This window comes from Atta cephalotes (genome assembly GCF_000143395.1).
Source record: "Atta cephalotes unplaced genomic scaffold scaffold00004, whole genome shotgun sequence".
Taxonomy (NCBI): domain Eukaryota; kingdom Metazoa; phylum Arthropoda; class Insecta; order Hymenoptera; family Formicidae; genus Atta; species Atta cephalotes.
This window is the reverse complement of record NW_012130068.1, coordinates 7,696,163-7,717,353: the sequence shown is the minus strand read 5'-3', so window position 1 is coordinate 7,717,353 and position 21,191 is coordinate 7,696,163. Positions and strand designations below refer to the sequence as shown.

Genomic DNA, 21,191 nt, shown 5'->3' with positions numbered 1-21,191 from the left:
ATACCGCAGAAGGTTTCGATTTGCAAAAGTATCGATAAATATATAGATCGCGCTCGTATATCGTCGAGTGTCGTGGTGGTACAAAAAGCACCGAAGTGGAATTGCTTTTCTTTCATCAGATTTTCCAGTGAATATTGTTAAATAATTCTCTTCCGGATAAAGCTGAAAAGATGGAGTTTCAAAGGAGGGAATCGTACCGGGATCGATTTTCCGTCAAGATAATTTCACGAAAGGCTCTTCATAATCTCGCTTTCATCCGAAACTCGAAACGTCCGCGTCGAAATGACCTGGCATGGTTAATGAATTCGCCGGGGCGAACTTCTGCCGCGTGAGGAAGCAAGGACGGTCCCGTCGAGAACGTCAGCGTAATGTCAACATTAATACTGTTTCAGCCTTTATACCTTATATCCTTCCAGCTGTCCGCCCACGCGCCGAATTAATGTTTTCGCAGATACGGGGCCATTGATTTTACGTCAAATATGGTTACTAGGGTTCGGCTATCGGCGCGACCTACGTCGACGTTCGACTCGAACTGTCTGTTCGCACATGTTACTGCGTTAAATCGTCGGCTATCACGAACCAAATCCGAACAGCGCTGTTGGTAAAAACCAGTTCGATCCCAATGGAGTTGACGTCTGTAAATGTCTGCGAATTAGAGAGTGATATTGATTCCTATCAAGTATCAAGACAAACTTGAATGGCTGTATAATTTATATACACAAAACTAAGCGATTAACTGAGGAATAGTCACTTGGAACGATCTTTACACTCCAAAAATGAGGAAATGATTGCTCAGTAATTTTTTTATTGATTGAGGATCTATGCTTATTTTTTAAATTTTACCTTACATGTTTTAAAAAGTAAATAATATTGAGTAAACCTATAATAATTATCGATACTAATAAATTGTAGAACAATCAGTAATATACAACATGTAATATATGTCTAATTTTAATTGGGATTTAAAAATCATTCCTGGCTTACGTTAAAAAAACTGATGACTATTCCATTTCCCAGATTAAATGTCTGATATAAAAATGCCACTTATGTTCTTCATATTACATGCGTGGTTAGTTAATTTTTCCTATATTAAGGTTGTAAACACAAAAAACTTTAAGATAAAATTTAAGCTGCAGTAATTAGCAAATCGATCCAATCACAATACAGATGTAAGACAATAACGTAAGTTGTGGCAAATCCAAAATGTTTGTTTACAGCTTATGTCTTACTCTAATTAAATTTTTTTCTGCCCCATAATCTTCTCTCTGAAGAGTGAAATGTCACTCTTAAATATTAAATTTATTGAGTCACAAATTGAGAACAACACAATTGAACCACAAATCTTCAAGACTGGTTCAATTTTCACTCTTTAGAGTAAGATTCTCTTCCAGAGAATTTAGAGCGTATGCTGCTATGCAAGTTTGTCCAGATAAGCCCTTAACTCATCATCACTTGTCATAACGATAAGAAATAACTGCATATTGGGCAATATTTTTATCACAAACGTTCTTTATACGTTTCTTCAAGCAAAAGAAAAAATTGATTATTCCAAGCTCTGATGGGAAGAAAAAAGAGAAAACAAAAGCGAATGTTAATTGAGGGCAAAGTCAAATAGTAGACGCAGTATTCAATTGCGCTATACAGATTACATCCACTCGATTCGCACACATTCAAATGCGCCTGCATCCATCGAATTAATGCGGTGGATTGTATCCGTTCTCTGCAATGGACACGTCGCACACCTCGCGCAACAACGTTCCTCGTCACGTGTCCCTCTCGATCGGAGGGTGGAAATCATCGGACATCAAGCATTCCACAAGAGATAATCAATAAACATATCATATCCTCGTATACAAATTTCTCCGGTTTTAGGGATATTGTAAATTAATATTAATACGCTTTAAATCCGGCGTTCTTTAAAATCCTCCCCTCCAGGGATCACGGTTGTTGTTGTTAGGAATTGAAATTGGGTCATGCCCATTTATTTCGAGAGAGGGTATAGAAACGAAATTAAATAGCTGAATTCCGGAAAGCGAAATTAATCAAATCAAATGGAACTTATCAAAGCCCCCTTTTATAATCTATATTCAATGTTCTTTTTTTAGAGATCTTTGATCTTTAAAATAATTATCTGTAATTTCCTGCGGACATTTTCTTACACGTTTGTACGGTCGGTATGAATGATTTCCTCGCGTAAGAAATGAAACCTTTGCTTTCGAGTGGCCTTTCCTATGATTGGAAGTAATCGGATCAGAAGCAATTTTCGAACCGTAAGAAGAACACGTCCTCGAAAGGAACAATTTTAATTAAATATCTTCGCTTTTGCTGAATAATATTTTGTTTCCATGATAACGACGAGTTAGTTTGAATAAATTAATGCTAGTTTGAACTTCGCTTGAGAACACAGTTTGCAGTTCTTCACTCAAACGATTCAGAAATCAATTTCATTGGGAGGAATAATCTTTTCCGCTGCGAGAGAAAAATAATAGACGCGATTAAAGTAAAATTATCAAATAATTATCATCAGAAGACTTCTTTTCGGAGATGTAACTGGAGATACATCGTCACCGCGTGGCCGACAAACTTGCGAAGTTTTCTCATTTCGAGTTCGTTAACACGCAAAATCGCTGGCTTATCCAGCGATCCGTTTCAAGTCGACGAGAGCCTCGTCGACTTATAAGTAACGTGAATAACGTTATGCAGCGTTACTTTGGAATCGTATATTGCGTCTAAAGACATAGAGGATAGACTGCGCCAACCATATAAAAAATTGATCGATAAAAATGAGAGAAATAGGACGCAAAGACGAACTCTTTGTCTCTTTCTATTCAAGATATCATATCTTAGAAAAGGAGATTGACTGTCTTCATGCTCTTTCTTTCTTATTTTTGTTGATCACATTTGATACAATATTTAGATATGGATGATAGTTTCATATTTTATGACCGATATTTATAGTCTTCTTATTTCAAGGCTGTCTTAAATAATGTCCTAAGACGCTAATGCGGCTCTCTGATTGGTTCGTGGCATCTCAAGGCTGAACTTAAGATCAATCAATCTTGAATATAAGAACTAAACTATGAATACTAGCCTACATCTTTGATTGCTCAGAGTTAAATTAAGTTACCTAATCCGCCCCGATTTAGATTCGAGCTGCAAATAATTGCGCTAATAATGCCCGGCGGTTGTGATTATGACGGAGATAATAATGAGAACGATCGTATGTCGAACTTTGGGGATTGTAATAGGGATGCGAAATAGTTGATATGCGAAATATAAACACACATAACAGCGAGATGGGTCAATAACGTTTAGTTTAGATCGCGCGCGCGTGCTCGCACAATGTACACACATCTTCGCGTATATAGCTATACAATATATAGATACAATGCATATACCGGTGACGCACGAAATCCCGCGATTTGTGAAGGAAACTCAGGAAGTAAGCTCGCGTTTGCCAGTTATGCCGCGGCTTATCTATTCCGGCCTCCGATCCCCAAAATTTGATAAAATCCCACCGTTCACACGCACGTAATCATGCAACCTTATCGTTACTTCCCGAAACAAGTCGACCACCCGCAGTGAAGATACTCTAGATAGATCATATAATATCCTCAAGGTAAAGTCGGGAACCATAAGGGAGCGATACCGTGAATTATCACGTAGATCACCCACAAAGATAGAATGTCTTTGTTTGGGAAAGATTGAAACAAAAACTAGCCGTAAGCATACAATACCACGACCATACAAAACAGTTGTCTTTCAAAAACTATTTATATCTTTATTTTCGTGGAAAGAACGATTTAAAAATATTTAAAAATATCTAAAAGTTTATAGATATAGATTCGTAAATAATTTTGTTAGATTATCCAAATATGGACGACCTATGTAGGTTGTTCAAGTTGATTGCTCGAATGTCAAAACTTTTTGCATTTTTAGATGTCAAAGAAGCAATGGTAGCCCAATCTTTTGTATTGAATATAACATTTTATTATTTCTAACTTCTATGTGTATCAAAATATAAATTAATCCATTTCTGCATGAAAATAACGATTTTGTTGAAACATCTAAAACTTTAGGTAGATACAGATTTGAAAATACCGAAACTAGATCTGAAAATAATTTTGTTGAATTATCAAAATAATTGTGTAAGATTTTTAAAGTGGATGTTAGAATGTCAAAATTTTTAGATATCAAAGCAGCATTGCTTATCATGCTTGAGTTTTTTGCATGTTATTTTGATAGTCTAACAAAATTATTTTCAGATCTATATTTTATCTAAATTTTTAGATACTTCAGTAAAATCATTCTTTCTATGCGCAATTAGTTTTAAAGTAAATAACGGCCTACAGTTAGTATAAATAATAAATTAAATTCCAGGCAAATTTAGTACATTTTCGTTAAATTGTTTAACTCCATTGTTTGAATTATGAAATATTAAATAGGAGTAGTGATGATTTATAGAAATGATTAAAAATAATTCATAAATTAAATATAATTTAACACATTATGAATTTAACAGTGTGAGTGCACTGTTAAATTCATAATGTAAATTATAATTATGCTCGAGTACTTATTCTATTCAATTATTTTAATGGTCCAACAAAATTATTTTCAGCTGCATTTAACAACATTTTAGATACTTCAGCAAAATCATTCTTTTTATCTATACAGCTTTAAATGTTTTCGGAAGAAAGTTTCAAAGAAATGTATGAAACAATACCGGAGATTGCGCAACTAAAATTTCCTGAAAATGAAATTGTAATACTTTTTATTAATGCGAATGTCGAATGTCATCTTGTTCTATACGAATTTCGTTGGCTCTGTCTGACCATATGGAGACCATTTCTACTCACTTCTTCAAAAGTAGTTTAACGATAGTAATTAATCTGAAATTGAACTTATAACTTCCCTGACACCTTCAAAAGTTTCCAGATCGCGAGTAAGGAAGATGGCTGAGGAACAGCCGAAGTACAAATTGATCTACTTCAATGCACGAGGTCGTGCCGAGCATATTCGCTACATATTCGCCTATGCGGGTATCGACTATATCGATGAAAGGATCTCCAACGACCGCTGGCCTGAGCTTAAGAAGTGTAAGTGCCAGAATTTAAATTAAAATAACTTGCAATATGTAAATTTGTTGCATTGCGAATTCTAATAAACTTAAATAAAACTTTGCGCAAGAGACTTAATTTTAATTTAATTTCAATTAGAGTAACTCCGACAAATACGCCGCGCTGGGATTTACGCCGCAGAAGTCAGAAAAAAATAGAAGGAGTGGGGGTAATTTTCCCGCAACTATTCTATTACATATCTTTATGTTATATTAGTATTGTGTTATGATTTCAGTTTTTTACTGTTAATATTAATGAAATTATTGTGAGTTGAATAGATTTGTCACTGTGTTAAGCGCCATCATAAATTATAATCTACATAAAATAATTACTGTAGGACGTGCAAAAATCTTAATGGTTATTTCACGATATGAGTGTGGGGAAAAGTAAAGCATGTTGTACAACAAAATACAAGTTCTTTGTTCTTGTATTCTTTGTTTAGTTTGTTGTTTTGTATATCCCATTTGTTTGGGATATACGACATTTTTAATAAGCGGGATTTATGCTCAAAGTATACAAAAAAAGTGCGCAGATTGAATTCACTAAATATAATAAACACGTTACATGAAATATATACCTCATGTCATAACACTTGTAATACATCTGGGAAGATTGTAATTATTATTTATTACTTCATATACATATTTATCATTCTTATTCCTTAATAAAATTTTATAAACATTTAACGCATTTAAGTTATTGTGTCATTTTATATCTTATTTATGTCTTATTTATATGCATTATTTGTAAATTTTTTATGAGTCGTATCCCTCTCCCCCCTCCTTCCTCTATGAGTAGCCAGGGAGTATGATATATCCCCTACGGGATATATCAAAAACGGCAAAAATGCAAAAGTTTAAAAAAGTTCATTTTTTAATACTAAATATAAATATTTCGGATTTCTAATATTTTTTTTCGTAATAGTAGACAGTACAAAGTTTTTATTGATATTAGTTCGTTTCTTTAAACATAGCAAATAATATTTAATAAATTAAGTTTTTGATAGGCGCGATGTATATACCGGAGTTACCCTATAATTACAAATTAAATTCGTTGAACATACATAGAACAAAAGAACAAAAAAATACGACACTAATAAACATGAAATAATTCTAACAATTTAAAATTAATCGAAGGTGTACGGTGTATATTCTCATTCGATAACTCGAGTGAAGACAAATTGCTTCGAATCTTTCGTTTCCACTTAAGCTTGCGCTTAAACACGACCCGCCGATTGCTTTCTCCTGTTCACAGCGATGCCTTACGGGATGCTGCCAGTTCTGGAGATAGACGGTAAGCCGATAGCGCAAAGCAACGCCGTGGCGCGTTACCTGGCCCATGAGCACAATCTCGCGGGCAAGGACGAATGGGAATCGATGCTGTGCGATGTGCTGGTCGATACCTTGGGAGACTTGAAACAATGTAAGTGATACATATGCCTGGTGCAGTCCACAACAGTCCCGAAAAGCCGCTTACAACCCTCTCTCCCTCTCTCCCTCTCCACCTCGACACCGAATCGATATTCCTTTTCGCCGGTCACGAGTCTATCTCCAGTCGCGATTTCTCGTTTTTGCAGAGGATCGCTATCATCTACGACGAAAGTTCCGAATCGTTCTCATTGCGCAACTGTTTTTCTTTCAAAGGACTTATATACAAAGCGCTTTCCAACAAGAATACAGTGTAACATAGTGAATCATTTTATCCTTGCTTAATGTTGACGAACAACAAGAATGTAATGACTTACTGTGTTACACTGTATCCTTGCTGGAAAACCCCTACAATTAGGCTCCTTGTAACTTTTAGAAACTTTCCAGCAAAAAACATAGATGACACAGTGTAACACAGTGTGTCATTACACTCTTACTGTTTGCCAATGTTAAACAAAGAAATGGTCATTGTATTACACTGAGTCTTTTGGACAGCACCAATTACATCCTTGTTGTTTGTCAATGTAAAACAGAGATAAAAAGATTATTGTGTTAAGGCCGAAGTACGGACGTGCGTAATAAAATATAAAAGAATCAATCAATCAGAGTCTTAGTTCATGGAATAAAAGAAAATGAAGGATTTTGATTGATTTATTTTCTTATACATTATGTATTATGAAAGATTCTATACTTCCGCCCCCACACTGTATCTTTTGCTAGAAAGCATCATTCATGACAGTAATGATTGCATTACATTGTCGTTGCATAAATAGTTTTACGCATAATAAAAAAGCTGCACAACGTCAATGTAACGATATCATTATTGTAAGAGAAGAGTTACAGAATAGGAATCGCAAAGAATCGAGACAATCGTGGTTTTATCCTTCTTCAATAAATAACATAGAAAAAATAGAACGACACTTACATCAATCGTATCTCTTAAAAGGAAAACAGTCTTAATCAAGTCCCGTCAAGTTTGCAAGTCGAGAGTCAATCGATATCTTCGATCTACGATACTCGAGCTTCAGAAGACGAATCTTCCGCAGAGACATGGAAGATTGCGCCGTCGAAAACGAAACGATCTATTGAAGATGCTTTCGGAGATGCTATCACGAAGATAGAAAGAAAAAAGTGCGCAACACGATGCTTGACATAAATTTCCAGGAAAACTCCGGCCTAATGATGGGTGCGAAAGTAGTTCCGCTTTTCGCTTCTCTGAAAGACACGCGCGATCTCGCGCGACCTATATTTCCAAGCTCCACGAGGTCGTCACATAATCGAGCGGACGGCTATCGCTCCGGAAAAGCATTCTCGCGAAATCTCACGTGGTGCGTTGTACCGCAATTAGATCACTGCCAACGTAATCCCTGAATAATAATACGAACGACTCTAATTAGACGCTTAACAAGATCTTCTAGTATCGGGGATTTAGAAATTTAATCTATACGATCGTTCAATAAACAATCTTTGAGAGTACTTAGATATTTACAGAGCATAGACAATGATATATTTCATAATAATTGTACAATGAACCACTAAAACTCGCGCACGATTTGTTTTCCAGTTATCTTTCAATATCGCACAGAGGAGGATCACTTTAAGAAGGAGGAAAAGAAGGCAAAGCTTCTGAAGGAAACAATACCGTTCTACCTGAATAAGTTCGAGCAAACTGTTGCTGAGAATGGTGGTTACGCAGTCGGTTCTACGGTAAAGAGAAACCTCTCTAACGATCTTGCCTTTACGAGAGTCTATTTAATTAAATATAAATTAAAGCAAACTAAATTATGTGCAGAGGAATATAAAAGGAGCGAAAATAAAATATTATTTGCTATCCTGTTCGACGTTCTCGTCGTTAAAATCGAAATAGAGTGATATAGGAGCTCGAACGCATTGAACGGACGTTGAATATCGCGTATCCAGGACTTTTAATTAAAATAGTTCTTTATGCGGTATCACGATAAATAAAAAAAAAATTCGTTTCGATGATAAATTGCCTCGTTGCTTTGCAGACCACGTGGGCGGACTTCGTATTCACCGTGGCGTTGGAGAACTTTGAGAACATTTTCGGCGCGACTGCCTTAGAGAATTATCCGGCGTTACGTGGCTTGAAAAAACGGGTACATGAAATTTCAGCAATCGCCGACTGGCTATCACGGCGACCTCATTCAGAGTTTTGAAATGTCAATTCAACGACGGAAACCGGAAGGCAACATCGACGGCATCAAAAACAAGTACATATCTGACACTTGCAGCTCACTATTCTATATCGCTGTAACGGTCGATATTAATTGCAACGTAATAAACGATGCGCTTTGTATCCATTTCCACACAACACAGTTCTAGGAGAGGACATTTCTTCGAAAACTGTGTTGTGTGGAGCGCACTTTATTTAAGCTATTTACATTTGAATAAATTTCTCTAAATTTAAAATGAATATTTTTTAAATTAAATTCTCTAAATCTTTTTAATTTCGATATTAAATTATTCAGTTTGTCATAATTTATTTTATGTAAATATATATTTATTTAAAAAATGACAATATTATACGTCACAAAATCAATTTTTAAGTGACATTTTATTATCAGTCACATGAAATAATACAATATTTATATTAATCTAGAGATGCAAAAAAAATTAATATTATTTGTATATCATTGGTCAGGCAGAAGAAATATACGATCTCGCTTATTGTGTACTACAAAAAAAAGAGAGCGCCATTGTTTTAATTTCATCATGTTAATTTCATCATGTGCGAGTTACACGAACTTATTACATATCGTTGATCGATCCTCGTTTATAACTCGTTTTCGCTAGCAAATTATATGAATAATGTGCGTAAGATTACTGTCGAATGGATGTCTAGGATCAAATGAAGCTTGATCAATGTGTTCATTTATCGCGCGTCACGTGCATAGTATGGTGTAAGTAATGCATTGTTACAACGCGACTTCTGTTGCTATCACTGAAAAAAAACATCGAGAAGTGCGACAAGCGTGGTATCCCGGATGTCTCATATTTCGTTATTTCTTTTTTTATAGACAGATCCAAGCCGAATGAGCAAACATAAATGAACCATTCGCTTCAATAAAGACGGTGCCGACGACATTCCTGGTGAAAATAAAAATCGAGGTCAAATGTATAAGAAGAAAGTAACAGAAGCGTGAATGAAGTTTCCAGGAGGCGAAAATTGAGACAACGAAACGTAAAAGAAGTATTTACGCTTCTTTTATGTTTCATGGTCTCAATTTTTGCCTTCAGAAGCTTCGTTTATGTTCCTGTTATTCTCCTTTTACATTCAACTCATATTCCAATTTTTATTTTCGCCAGAGATAACAAGTCATTCATTTGTGCTTGCTCAAGTCTGGGTCTGTGTTTGTTCAAATCCATTTTTATATGCTGCATTGATAATATTAGCGATTGCGATAATATTGCGGTCTCGCTTCCACAAAATCTCGATACTTAATTCATAAAGTGTCATCCTTACACGAAATATGTCCAGGCAGAGTTGAACACGGTTGTAATAGAGTTACACAGTTACACAGGGTAAATTAAATGTACGAAGAACAAGAAGATGCTTTGAACTAATGAATGTAGCGTTGTAAATGCTTACAATTCTACATGCGTATTTTATGTACAAAATTTTGCAGCCAACAAAGGAAAATGCAAGAAGTGCAACAAAATAAAATGCAATCAATAAGATTGATTGCAACGAAGATTTAAAGATAATTTGTAACATCATCATGCTTTTATCAATAAGACATCTTTATAAATATATTATATATCCAGACAGCACAGAATATTTATGATAAATATTTATTAATATTCTTTTTTTTAAATATTCTTTTTGTTATATAGCTATTTCATATTTTATATAAAGCTTTATTCGAAATATTGTTAAAATACAGACTAAATATTTTGTAATATTTATGATAAATATAAATAAATACTTTTAATAAGTATTTTTTACTTGAATTATAATGTCTCATTTAGTACAATATTTTCATAGTATTATCATAGTATTTTCATAGTATTACTATGACATTTACAATAAATATCTCATAATATTTATAATAAATGTTTGTCTGTGCAATCTAAGCTCACAAAAATATTTAAAATAAATCTTATAAAAATTTACAAATACTTTGTAAATATTTTATAAATATTGTGTGTTGTCTGTAAGATCTAGCTCGATGTCATAAGATCATCGTGTTTGAACGAAATAATAAACGAGAAGAGAGAGATGCGCTTGTAAAATATATCTTGCAATTAGAAGGGAGCAACGGAAATAATGGTAGACTTTTTAATGTGCTACGATGAAGATGATAAAAAGCTTTGTTCTTTCATCAATGCTTAAAGACGTGCCAGCAGGTACGGCAATATAGTCAATTGTAATTATCAAACGAGTTTTTAGGAGAGAGAACTGGCTGCATGTATGTTGCAATGTTACGATGCGACATTATATATGTAATGTTAAGTATACTATTAAGTGTTGAGATTACAGATGATGTAATATAAATGTTATTGCGATTACATAAGGAACAGTATGACTGATAATAATAATGTGATGCAAATAATTAAGAGTCCAATTGATCTTATGTCGCATATATTAATACCAATAATGCATCCTCATTCATAAAATATAAAAAGTATGAAAAATTTATGTGCATGCACTTACGATTTGAATTGTGAAATATGCTTGTATCAAGGTATTCATTTTCCTCTTTTTGAATTATTTTATTTCAAGATTCAGAGCAGGTAATTGTGGTAATTATCGATCAATAATTACAAAGAAATCTGGAACAAAAATTAATAAAGAGGATTATTACATATTCTTTACTTATAATTTGATTAAAATTATAATTATATTCGACAATTCTTTAGCAATAAAATTTCTTATGTAATATTCTACATATATTTTCGCTTTTATACATGTTTTTCCATTTTTCTTTTATTTTAAAGTTTGGATCGATTATATCCTGGAAAAAATATGATGTATGTAATTATATATAAAATTATATATAAAATTATATATAATTTTATATTTGTATATAAATGGACACATTTCATATAAAATTATATATGTATAATTCTAAATAATCATAAATAATTTTATATATAATTATATATAATTTTATATGTATAAGTTTATACATAATTATATATAAAATATGTTCATTTATATATAATTATATAAAATTATATATATTTTTATATAATTTGATATAATTATATATAAAACATTTTTTCCTGGGTAATAATTATCCATATCTTTAATTATACAAAAATATAATAATGATTACTCATATCCTTAATTATATGAAACAAAAAATGAGTAAAAATCAAATCGGAGTTATATTTTTTACTTAATTTAATTTTTAAAATCGTAATATTCAAGATTCTGCAGTAATAATTTTTTTTACGCAGTATTCCGTATTTCTACGTTCATATCAGATACTTCTATTAAAAAGTGGTTCATACATTATCGATATCTCCATTTTCCTTTTATCTCAAGATTTAGATCGATTAAAATGATTACCCCCGTCATTAATTACAAAGAAGTTTGAAACAAAAAAATGAATAAAATGAGTTAGAGATTATCGTATATAATCTTTGTTTAGTTTAACACAAAATTATGGTGTTAAACAATTGTTCAATAATATTTTCTTACGTGATATTCCGTATTTTCGCGTCCGTACACGCAATGTCTGCTCCATTTTCTTTTTACCGTCGACTCGAGAAGTCGACATCTCGAATCGAATGACGTTACGATAAAAGAGGAGAGGCTTTGCTATCGAAGGTCACACACTGTTAAGGTTAGGTTAGGTTTTTGTCAGATTACTTCATCGCGCTTATGTACATAACTTGCTTCACAATTACGCGTTAAAATCACTGGGAAGTTTCGCACCGAGGCGTTTCTCATGATCAGTGACTCCGATCGCAAATGAAAAGTCCTCCCGACGGAGTGCTGCTGTAAAGAAAACATGGCGACAGCGAAGACGGTACTGCCCGAGGAGAGTGAGCTAACCGTTCAGGAGCTAAACGTCAGCTGGCCGGTATTGCAAACCGCGTCCGTTTATATCGGCAAGAGCTGTGAATGGTATAACAATGTGAGTTGCAATCATTCATTCAGTAGCTGGATAATCACGCTGATACCCTATTCTATTCCTCATGCATCGAGCCGTTCCCCTTCAAGGAATTACATAATGCTCCAAATCCCTGTAATGATGTATGACATGTATACACGTCTTTGTAATAATAATATATCTTTAATGTTGTAAATAATAACATATCTTTAATTAAATAATAATTCATTTGAGACGTAATTTATTTGAGACATAAATTAAAACAGTTTATAAAATAAGTTAGGGTTGATTGTTCACTTTTGAAAAAAAACTATGTGATAATTTATCTAATGAACAAAAGAAAAAACAAAAGAGAGAAAAAAGAGAACAAGAAAGAGTAAACTACAATTTATTAAAAGACAACAATATGGAAATCCAATCTTAGTCTTTTAATTAAATCACAGACTGTTTTATAATCATATTAATTGGTTTCAGTAACATCCTTATAATTATTAACTATTGACATAAACTGTCCCATAAATGATGTAAGAAGCTTCTTACATTATGATATAAACGCTAGTTAAATCGGATTTTATAACATCAGTTGTAAAAGATTTAATTAAGATTTAATTAATGTTTACATTTTACAGTAGTTAATACTACTAAATGTTAATTATAACCATGGATATTATTAAATCCGTTTAATAGCAATGTATAAATGTAGTTAATATTATATTTAGATTGTTTTCTCGCATAGCGTGAATAAAACGAATATGATGTACAAATACAAAGAATTTATTTCATGAAGATTTGTAAATATAAAAATTATATATTTTAATATAGTTTTGAAGATATACTAAACATGAGTCGTCTTCTAATTGCAAGAAATTTATTTCTAACACAAATAAGCAAGATAGAATTTATTTCTTCTTCAGGAATTTTTGTTATGCAGACAAGAAGAGCGCGACCCACGTCGCTGTCTCAATGAAGGAAAAGCTGTGACATCTTGTGCATTGGATATTCTTAAAAAGATGAAAAAACACTGCTTAGAGGATTTTAATGCTTACATGTATTGCCTTGAGAGATCATCGGGGACATTGGACTTTACTCCGTATGTCATTTTATATTTTATTGTTAATTCTTCTGATACTGATCATGACAATGGAATAGTAAATGTAAATAATAATATGAATATAATATTATTTAGATGCCGAAAAACGCAAGTTGCCTTAGATAATTGTGTTCGTCAGAATTTGAATATAGAACGTCCACCTTATGGATATTTTTGCGAGGCTAAAGTGCACAATACATCGAGGCCACGGCCAGAAGAAAAGCCTATAACATTTCCAGATCCATCTCCTGGACTGCCATCTGATGTACCACTTGAAAAATCGAAATACTCCAATCGCATGTGGTATAAATCCTAAATCTCTCTCAATAGATATCATTATAGTACTTTAGTCGTGCTGTAAAAATTATATTTTCAAGACTCGGGATACATCAGATATCTAGATTATTATAGGGAAATGAGTGTAATTATATGTTCTGTGAATATAAACATATTAATAGCAACTTAGTGACAATTTGCTTGATCATTGTTGTTACAGCTTGTATAAATATAAAAATATGAAGCATATAAAATATATTTTTTGTTTGTCCATCTTAATCGTACATAATGTTTAATGTCATAAAACTCATGTATATTATCTATATATTAAAACATAAATATTGAAATTGAAGCTCTGGAAAATATTTTAGTATCGTAAAACTAAGTTAAAAATTAGTTTAGCTTAAGAGATCGTAGAATAAAGTTAAGGGATATTGCTTGTGGATAATAAAGTGAGATAAATAATATAGATGCACAATTTGATTGGGTTCTTCGAAAAAATTATATACTTCATTTGTCATACGTGTCACATGACTTCATAACAAAATTTTTAAAAGCCGTACGAACAAAAATATATCAACACATTAACACGTTTTCGGATATCGGAAGATACGTGATAATAATTAATTAAGAGTATTGCTTTATCGATATTACTACGGCATTTTATGTACATGAGATACAATCAGCTTTAGCAGTCATTTAAATATATTTAAAAAACGATAAATGTAATCTTTAGAAACGCAGATATACAAAATACATGATATATATATATATATATACATATATATATATATATATATACACATACTGTAAACGATAATTCATTTACGCATAAATCACATATATTATATATAAACTTATAAATGTGTGTGACACATTTCTTTACGAAAGGGTATGTTTAAAACAATTAGGAACCGATGAGGAATGTAACATCGGCTTCTACTTAATTCTATGGAGCATAGCCGTATGCTGCTGACATAAATACAGATTTCACTGTTGATTCATCGCAATTATTACCTAATCTGTTGAATATCAAAGAAGAAATGCACGCGATATTCTTGTGCAATCTACAAGTCTTTATAGAGCATAATCATGTGTTAGCTCCATGTTATATCATAACCGCTCCAATTTGCACTTGGTGCTAAATGCACGCGTCTTCCATTATAAAAAAACGTCACCACACCGCGGTATCCTGATCTTGGCACACCGCTCTGTAATATATATTTTTTAAATAGTATATATAATTTAAAATGAATTAACAAAAATCTTAATCTTAAGAAAAGAAGATACCCTGAAATCGTCCATTAAACCAAGCAATTTGGTAATATTTTTAAACGATTGACGAGTGTAATATGGTATTCGTACTGGACCAGGGGCAACAATATTCCCACTTTTCAATTCGGAATAGCTAACCACTGTCGACTGATACACTTGGTTGACGAAAGCTATATCATAATTATCCTGGAAGTAAATAACAATTATAATACATAACAATTATAAATATACTTTGAATTCAATAGATATGTATTTGCCAATGATTGAATCTGATGTTTGTTCTCTTACTTTTAATAAATAGGATAGATTCATCTTGGTGAAAGGCACAAATTGTTCATTTAGCTTGATGTATTTCAGATGTTTTTCAAAGAATAAACCGCTAGAAGTAACAATACAAATTTACCGATTTAATTTACTCAAATTATTTTATTTTTAATTATTTTTATCAGTCTTACAACATTTATCTGCAATATTTTTAATGTAAAAATAATATATAAATAAAAAATATAGATAAAAAGAAGTACTTGCTGACTCCAAGTTTGCCGAATGTTCTGGTTCGTGAGATTTCCGGGCGGATGCAAGCTCTATTCTTACGCTGTTCCGGCTGCCTTATCCAGTCGTCCCAGTATCTACGCAAGCAGATGTGCCATTATTAAAACCATAAATATTATAGATAGATCAAACCACATTAGTTTATATTAAAATATAAAATTATGCTTACGATTTGGGCCACTTAGGTGCAAGCTCCAACCATAAATCGCGCGTGAGCATCCAACCTAAGCCAGGAAAGAAATCTGTCCTATACAGTAAATGTGGCGCATGTTCGTCCACCAAGCCGGCTTTACCATTATCATTCCATGCAGATACACACCATAGAGAGCTATCATTTACTAATAAGGGATAAGTCCCCAGGAAGTATTCATAAAAGTCTGGAGCGATGTCCAAGTCGTCTGTATAAAAATTAGAAGCAATCTTAATTAAATCTCTTTAATCCTGTAGAAATGTGTCGCATTCGTTATATAATAGTTATGCTCATAAAGAGATTTGACTACACTATCGTACCTTCAACTATAATTGCAGTATTATATCCAAGCTTTAGAAATACTTGATTTAACGCCCATTTATAGTGACGTGCGATTTTGAAGTATCCCCTGAATTTCTTTTCTTTAGGTGGTATTTCAATATCGGACTGATCAGGTTGCTGAAATGTGAGCATAAAGATTGTAATACATCCATCATAAAAATGAAAGTATAATCTCTTTAAAAGAAAATTGAAAGAATACGCTCTCTTAAATAATAGATATAGTGATACAAATAAATTATTTTCAATGTATAGTAATACCTTTATATGTAGCAGCTGGTTTCCATATTTTGCTATGACATCAGCAGTTTGTCGATGATCACAGTCTTGCGATACAACTATTGGGAATTGTTCTTTACTAGGTCTTAACTTAATTAATTGGTTTAAACATCGCTCTACTGTAATACGATTACAAGAAACGACCAAAATAGCTATTATAGGAGACCCATCAGGAAGCTTTTGTCTCGAAGGAATATTGTGTGTTGCCTCAGTCTACCAAGAAATTGCAAAATTAAGAACGTATAACAGTTAAAATTAAATAAAGACAATTTAATGTTGAATAAATAATTGAAACTGATAGAAACGATTAAGTAATAAAATTGTTATATAGATTAATATATTACAGATAAAACAACTTCCTGTGTCGGGCTTTGTTCATCTTTAGATATCTTCCATTTATTTTTGTTTTCGATTTTTTGCAATAATATACTCTTTTCCTTATTGACTTCATGTTTTTTGTTTTTATTTTTCTCTGCATCGTCTATTGACAACTGGGCATTTAATCTATCATATTCTTCTAAAATGACAAATTATTATATTTGATTTATCTGTTTTCTCAAATGTGTGTGTGTATATATATATATATAAACTCCTCTTACTTTTAAGACGTTTGCTTTCGTTGATTCCTTCTAGAAGTTCCTGGTTTATAATTATCTGCTGTTTTACTTGTTTCTCCAATCTACTGATTTGATTTGATAGTTTGTCCTTTTCCTAAAGGCAAGTGTATAATAATTACAGTCTTACTTTTCTATATACTAAAACAAGCTCACCTTATCCTGATCCTTGCCGACTGATTGTTGATCCAAAAATAAAAAATATGTAGCCACAGCCCATAAGATAAGGGACCCAAAGATAATACTGATTGATCTATTCCGCATGACAAAACCAAGTGTCACCTTAACTGTAACAAGAATACACTGCAAACAGAAAGATACGCGCGAGACATATATTTGCAGCGAACAAAACAAATGGATACTAACAGGATTTCCACACGTCGCAGTGTACGTCAGTACATATTTATTACACATGGATTCCTAAACGTGTTAGCCAAGTCTCGTTTCTTCTGGAAAATTGCAATAACTATTAAAACACATTAGGCCTGTTCTTTCTATCTGGACTTCTTGCCATTCATCTTTTTTTTTTATTTTTACTCCAGAGGAAAACATGCAAGAAATTCAGTTGAAAAGAACAGTCTTAGTATCCCCAGCACTGTAGCTTGAAGGCGTTACTTACAGACATCGCAATCATATCCCTGATATAGAGACCTTCATAATCACAAGTCATATGGAAGGGTCATATTCCATATCACTCGTATGAGTCATGGCAAGTAACATTATTTACATCACACGTTGATCAACGTGAATGCAACATAAATAATGGACTAGGCTATGTTATTATAGGAGAGAGTAATTTTAACAGTGTTCAACGATGACAATGATGTGCAAATCGTGCTGAAAACAGAATGTTGTTAGAAGCGGAAGTTGTTCCACGACGATAACGAATCTGCGGACGTCGGCGAGATTCTGCGAGCACACGAAATCGGATTACTTACCATTATGACAGGGGAAAGCGACAGGGTGCTCTTTCACGTGGACCAAAGTCGAGATCCGCTACAGAGGTTTACGATCAAGCTACGCGAGATCGTCGCGATTTATTTTCACGCAGCGGTCCGGAAGTCGAGTCGAGGAAGAAACAGTCGGAAGATATTGACAATGCTTACACTAGCGGTCCGAGATGAACCACTGGAACAGCTCATGAGTTCAAACTACAGTGCTCACAGCTCTCACAGCTGTCAACGTATGCTGTCGTGGAGATCTTTACCTTACGAGCGAGATCGCGGTAACTCTACTGTAGCGGCGGTGCTCGGTAATTCGGTAATTCCCGAATCGCGTCAAGGCGATAATCGTCAAGATGATGATCGCGTGAGATAGCTGGAGAAAGCATTGTTTCTTATCATTCTCTATCCACCCACATCCACCGTCCGGTTTAACCAAATTTCGCTGACGTAACAATCCGTATATAGATATGTATATTATGAGGTTTTTTTTTAGTGAACTAGTGTGCACTTTTGGAACTTAAAGTGAAATAAGTATATATGTTTTTGATACTTGATTAAAGTGAGAAAAAATATTTAGTATAGGTATAAAAAACAATTGCTATTGTTACGATTTCCTATCTGAATCACGAGAAAAGAATACTTATATGTACATTTTTTAAACAAGGAAATGGAAGAGAAAGAGAGAGAGGAGGGGACATAAAAAAAATAAAACCCTCTTAATTTTTTTATACTCGTTAAATAAAATATTAAATAAAATAAAAATATTTTAATAAAATATCATATTAATACATAAAATTTATTTAATAAAATTTCTAGAATATAAAATAATTAAATTTTCTTAAAGAATTAACAATAATTAATTGAGAAAAGGGATAATGCGCCTGGTAAGTTGATAGTGTAATTATAGAAACAATTGTGTTTTCAAATTAAATAATTTTTAAATTCTCGTTAATATAATTTTATAAATATAAAATTTTAATCAATCGCGCGATCAGAAGTTTTACAGCAAAAGAAGTATATATGCATGTATATGATATACGTAACTCTTATTATTATTATTATTATTATTATTATTATTATTATTATTATTATGAATTATGATAATCCGCCTTGATATTCGAACGATATCAAAATTATCAATCACAGCGAAACAAGACTCTCGAGAGACTATAAGATAAGATACTATTGATATTAAAGTAACATTAATTCATTTCGTAATCGGGGAATGTCCCAAAATATTAAGGACAATCCTGAAAGAGAAATATCAAGTAAATCTCTGATTTCTTCATTGTTCCCGATATAACTTATCGACGATTTCCCAACCCAGGACGAACGTAATTCGTTCGAGTCGCCTCCGGAGCTCACCATTGAGGGCGTTGTACAGCGGGCATTGTTTTTATATATTATCATCGTCGACCGTCGTCGACGGCACGTCGGACACATCGCAGTATGTCAGTGGAGCATCCTGGTGTGTACTTGGATATGGTACCGATTCGGCCAATCGTTGACGTCAAATAACGTCGAACATTTCGCCGTCGTGGGAAAGATTCCTGGAGAAAGGAGTAACGGGGAGGAAAGGGGAAGGCGCATCCCTCGCGAGGCGAAAGTGAACAGAAAGGGAGAGAGAGAGGATGCGCGACGTGACGAGCCTCACGTCCGCTGCGTGATCGGCTGCGTAACATGAGAGGAGCACACACCGACAATAATAATTCAACTGCCAGGACGGCGACGAAGGAGGGTGCGAGGGAGTGAATAATGTACTGCACGACGCTCGGAAGATGGTAACGGAGAGCAAAAAGCAGCTAAAAGTTCAAGTTTACTCGTTGAAGTCTGGCGTTTACTTCTCCGCGGTAAACGACAGCAGCCCACCCGGGAACTGACAGCTCTTTCTGACAGCTTTTGCAGGAGGGACGCGATGAGGGCCCTGAGCACCGGTGAGGTATCCACTGCATTGAGACCGTTTTACTTTACTGTTCATCCCGATCTGTTCGGCCAGTATCCTACGCAGAGGGTAAGGATCTATTTCAATGCTATTCGGAATGATTGTTATATGATATGGTTGATGAGATAAATCATGGTTTCATCAAGTAACTTGTGGATTCTTTGTGCATTTACTTTAACACAGATATCCTATTTGTTTCACATCTTCCATATTTTTTTCTGTCTGCAGGTCTCCTGTGAATGTGCATTTAAACTTTTAAATTTTCACCCTTCTGTCAATGCAGTAGATGCAGTAGTTATTTTAAACAGTAAATTTTAGATACATTGAATTTTAAACAGCATAAACTTTTATATATTTTCAGTGCGAATTTCATTATATGACACTTTCAAAAATTTCATCTTTCAAATAATAAAGAATGGTTTTACTTTATTTTTACTTTTATATTGTAAGGAAACTTTGTGAAATATGATAGCGAAAATGTGGAAAATTATGCATTGACAGAAAAGTGAAAATATAAAATATAGAGTACAGTCTTAAATACTTTGAATACAAATGGTTTGATTGATCAATCAGACCCAAGTAGAACAAGTCGCGATAAATATTAAAATGAATCGAAAATGATTGAAAAATAATTTTTAATGATCATTTTAGACATCATTTTGATATCATAATGACTTATTGTTTTGCTTGGAGAAGAATAAATTTTATGAATTGACCGTTTGAAAAATGCTTTAAAACATCTGTAACATCATGTTAATTAACTGTATAAATAATCCGTATAAAATAAAATACATCACAGAAACAACCGAGATACAGATCATACAATTTCACAAGAATTTAGAAAGTTCCTGAACGGTATTTACAACCTTAGAGAGAGAGAGAGAGAGAGAGAGAGAGAGAGAGAGAGAGAGAGAGAGAGAGAGAGAGAGAGAGAGAGAGAGAGAGAGAGAAGAAGAAGAAGAAGAAGAAGTAAGAAGTAAGTAAGTAACGTAAGTAAGTAAGTTAAGTTAAGTTAACGTTTAAGTTTAACGTTTAACGTTAACGTTACGTTACGTTAACGTAC

At 33.2% G+C, this 21,191-nt stretch overlaps 4 protein-coding genes across 4 annotated transcripts in view; 3 read left to right on the top strand and 1 right to left on the bottom strand.

Moving 5' to 3' along the window:
* Positions 1-4,951: 4,951 nt before the first annotated feature.
* LOC105626039 (glutathione S-transferase-like) lies at positions 4,952-8,721 on the top strand. Its single transcript, XM_012207352.1, has 4 exons — positions 4,952-5,096; positions 6,372-6,539; positions 8,109-8,251; positions 8,554-8,721. The coding sequence occupies exons 1-4, from the start codon at positions 4,952-4,954 to the stop codon at positions 8,719-8,721; spliced, it is 624 nt and encodes a 207-aa protein (XP_012062742.1).
* A 3,804-nt stretch (positions 8,722-12,525) lies between these two features.
* Positions 12,526-14,339, top strand: LOC105626041 (NADH dehydrogenase [ubiquinone] 1 alpha subcomplex subunit 8). Its single transcript, XM_012207353.1, has 3 exons — positions 12,526-12,651; positions 13,542-13,717; positions 13,814-14,339. Exons 1-3 carry the CDS (start codon positions 12,526-12,528, stop codon positions 14,031-14,033), a joined length of 522 nt encoding a protein of 173 aa, XP_012062743.1. The 3' UTR covers positions 14,034-14,339.
* Positions 14,340-15,090: 751 nt separating this feature from the next.
* LOC105626038 (alpha-1,3-mannosyl-glycoprotein 2-beta-N-acetylglucosaminyltransferase) lies at positions 15,091-17,656 on the bottom strand. Its single transcript, XM_012207351.1, has 11 exons — positions 17,609-17,656; positions 17,399-17,524; positions 17,228-17,339; positions 16,973-17,145; positions 16,611-16,841; positions 16,331-16,469; positions 15,990-16,218; positions 15,793-15,897; positions 15,557-15,647; positions 15,284-15,454; positions 15,091-15,204 (listed from the first exon to the last, which is right to left on the bottom strand). Exons 1-11 carry the CDS (start codon positions 17,654-17,656, stop codon positions 15,091-15,093), a joined length of 1,539 nt encoding a protein of 512 aa, XP_012062741.1.
* Positions 17,657-19,941: 2,285 nt separating this feature from the next.
* The window catches only part of LOC105626037 (T-cell activation inhibitor, mitochondrial), a 7,399-nt gene continuing 6,149 nt past the window's right edge, over positions 19,942-21,191 (top strand). Inside the window, exons 1-2 of the mRNA XM_012207350.1 lie at positions 19,942-19,967; positions 20,083-20,197. Coding sequence (XP_012062740.1) covers positions 19,942-19,967; positions 20,083-20,197 — 141 coding nt within the window. The remainder of the gene's footprint in view (positions 19,968-20,082; positions 20,198-21,191) is intronic.

Coding starts and splice junctions, on each gene's coding strand:
- LOC105626041 (XM_012207353.1), top strand. CDS start 12,526: ATGGCGACAGCGAAGACGGTACTGCCCGAGGAGAGTGAGCTAACCGTT. Junction 12,652..13,541: donor GCTGTGAATGGTATAACAAT/GTGAGTTGCAAT, acceptor TTTCTTCTTCAG/GAATTTTTGTTATGCAGACA. Junction 13,718..13,813: donor GGGACATTGGACTTTACTCC/GTATGTCATTTT, acceptor AATATTATTTAG/ATGCCGAAAAACGCAAGTTG.
- LOC105626038 (XM_012207351.1), bottom strand. CDS start 17,656: ATGTGTAATAAATATGTACTGACGTACACTGCGACGTGTGGAAATCCT. Junction 16,470..16,610: donor ACCAGCTGCTACATATAAAG/GTATTACTATAC, acceptor CTCACATTTCAG/CAACCTGATCAGTCCGATAT. Junction 15,205..15,283: donor GTTTAATGGACGATTTCAGG/GTATCTTCTTTT, acceptor TATATATTACAG/AGCGGTGTGCCAAGATCAGG.
- LOC105626039 (XM_012207352.1), top strand. CDS start 4,952: ATGGCTGAGGAACAGCCGAAGTACAAATTGATCTACTTCAATGCACGA. Junction 5,097..6,371: donor CTGGCCTGAGCTTAAGAAGT/GTAAGTGCCAGA, acceptor TCCTGTTCACAG/CGATGCCTTACGGGATGCTG. Junction 8,252..8,553: donor GTTACGCAGTCGGTTCTACG/GTAAAGAGAAAC, acceptor GTTGCTTTGCAG/ACCACGTGGGCGGACTTCGT.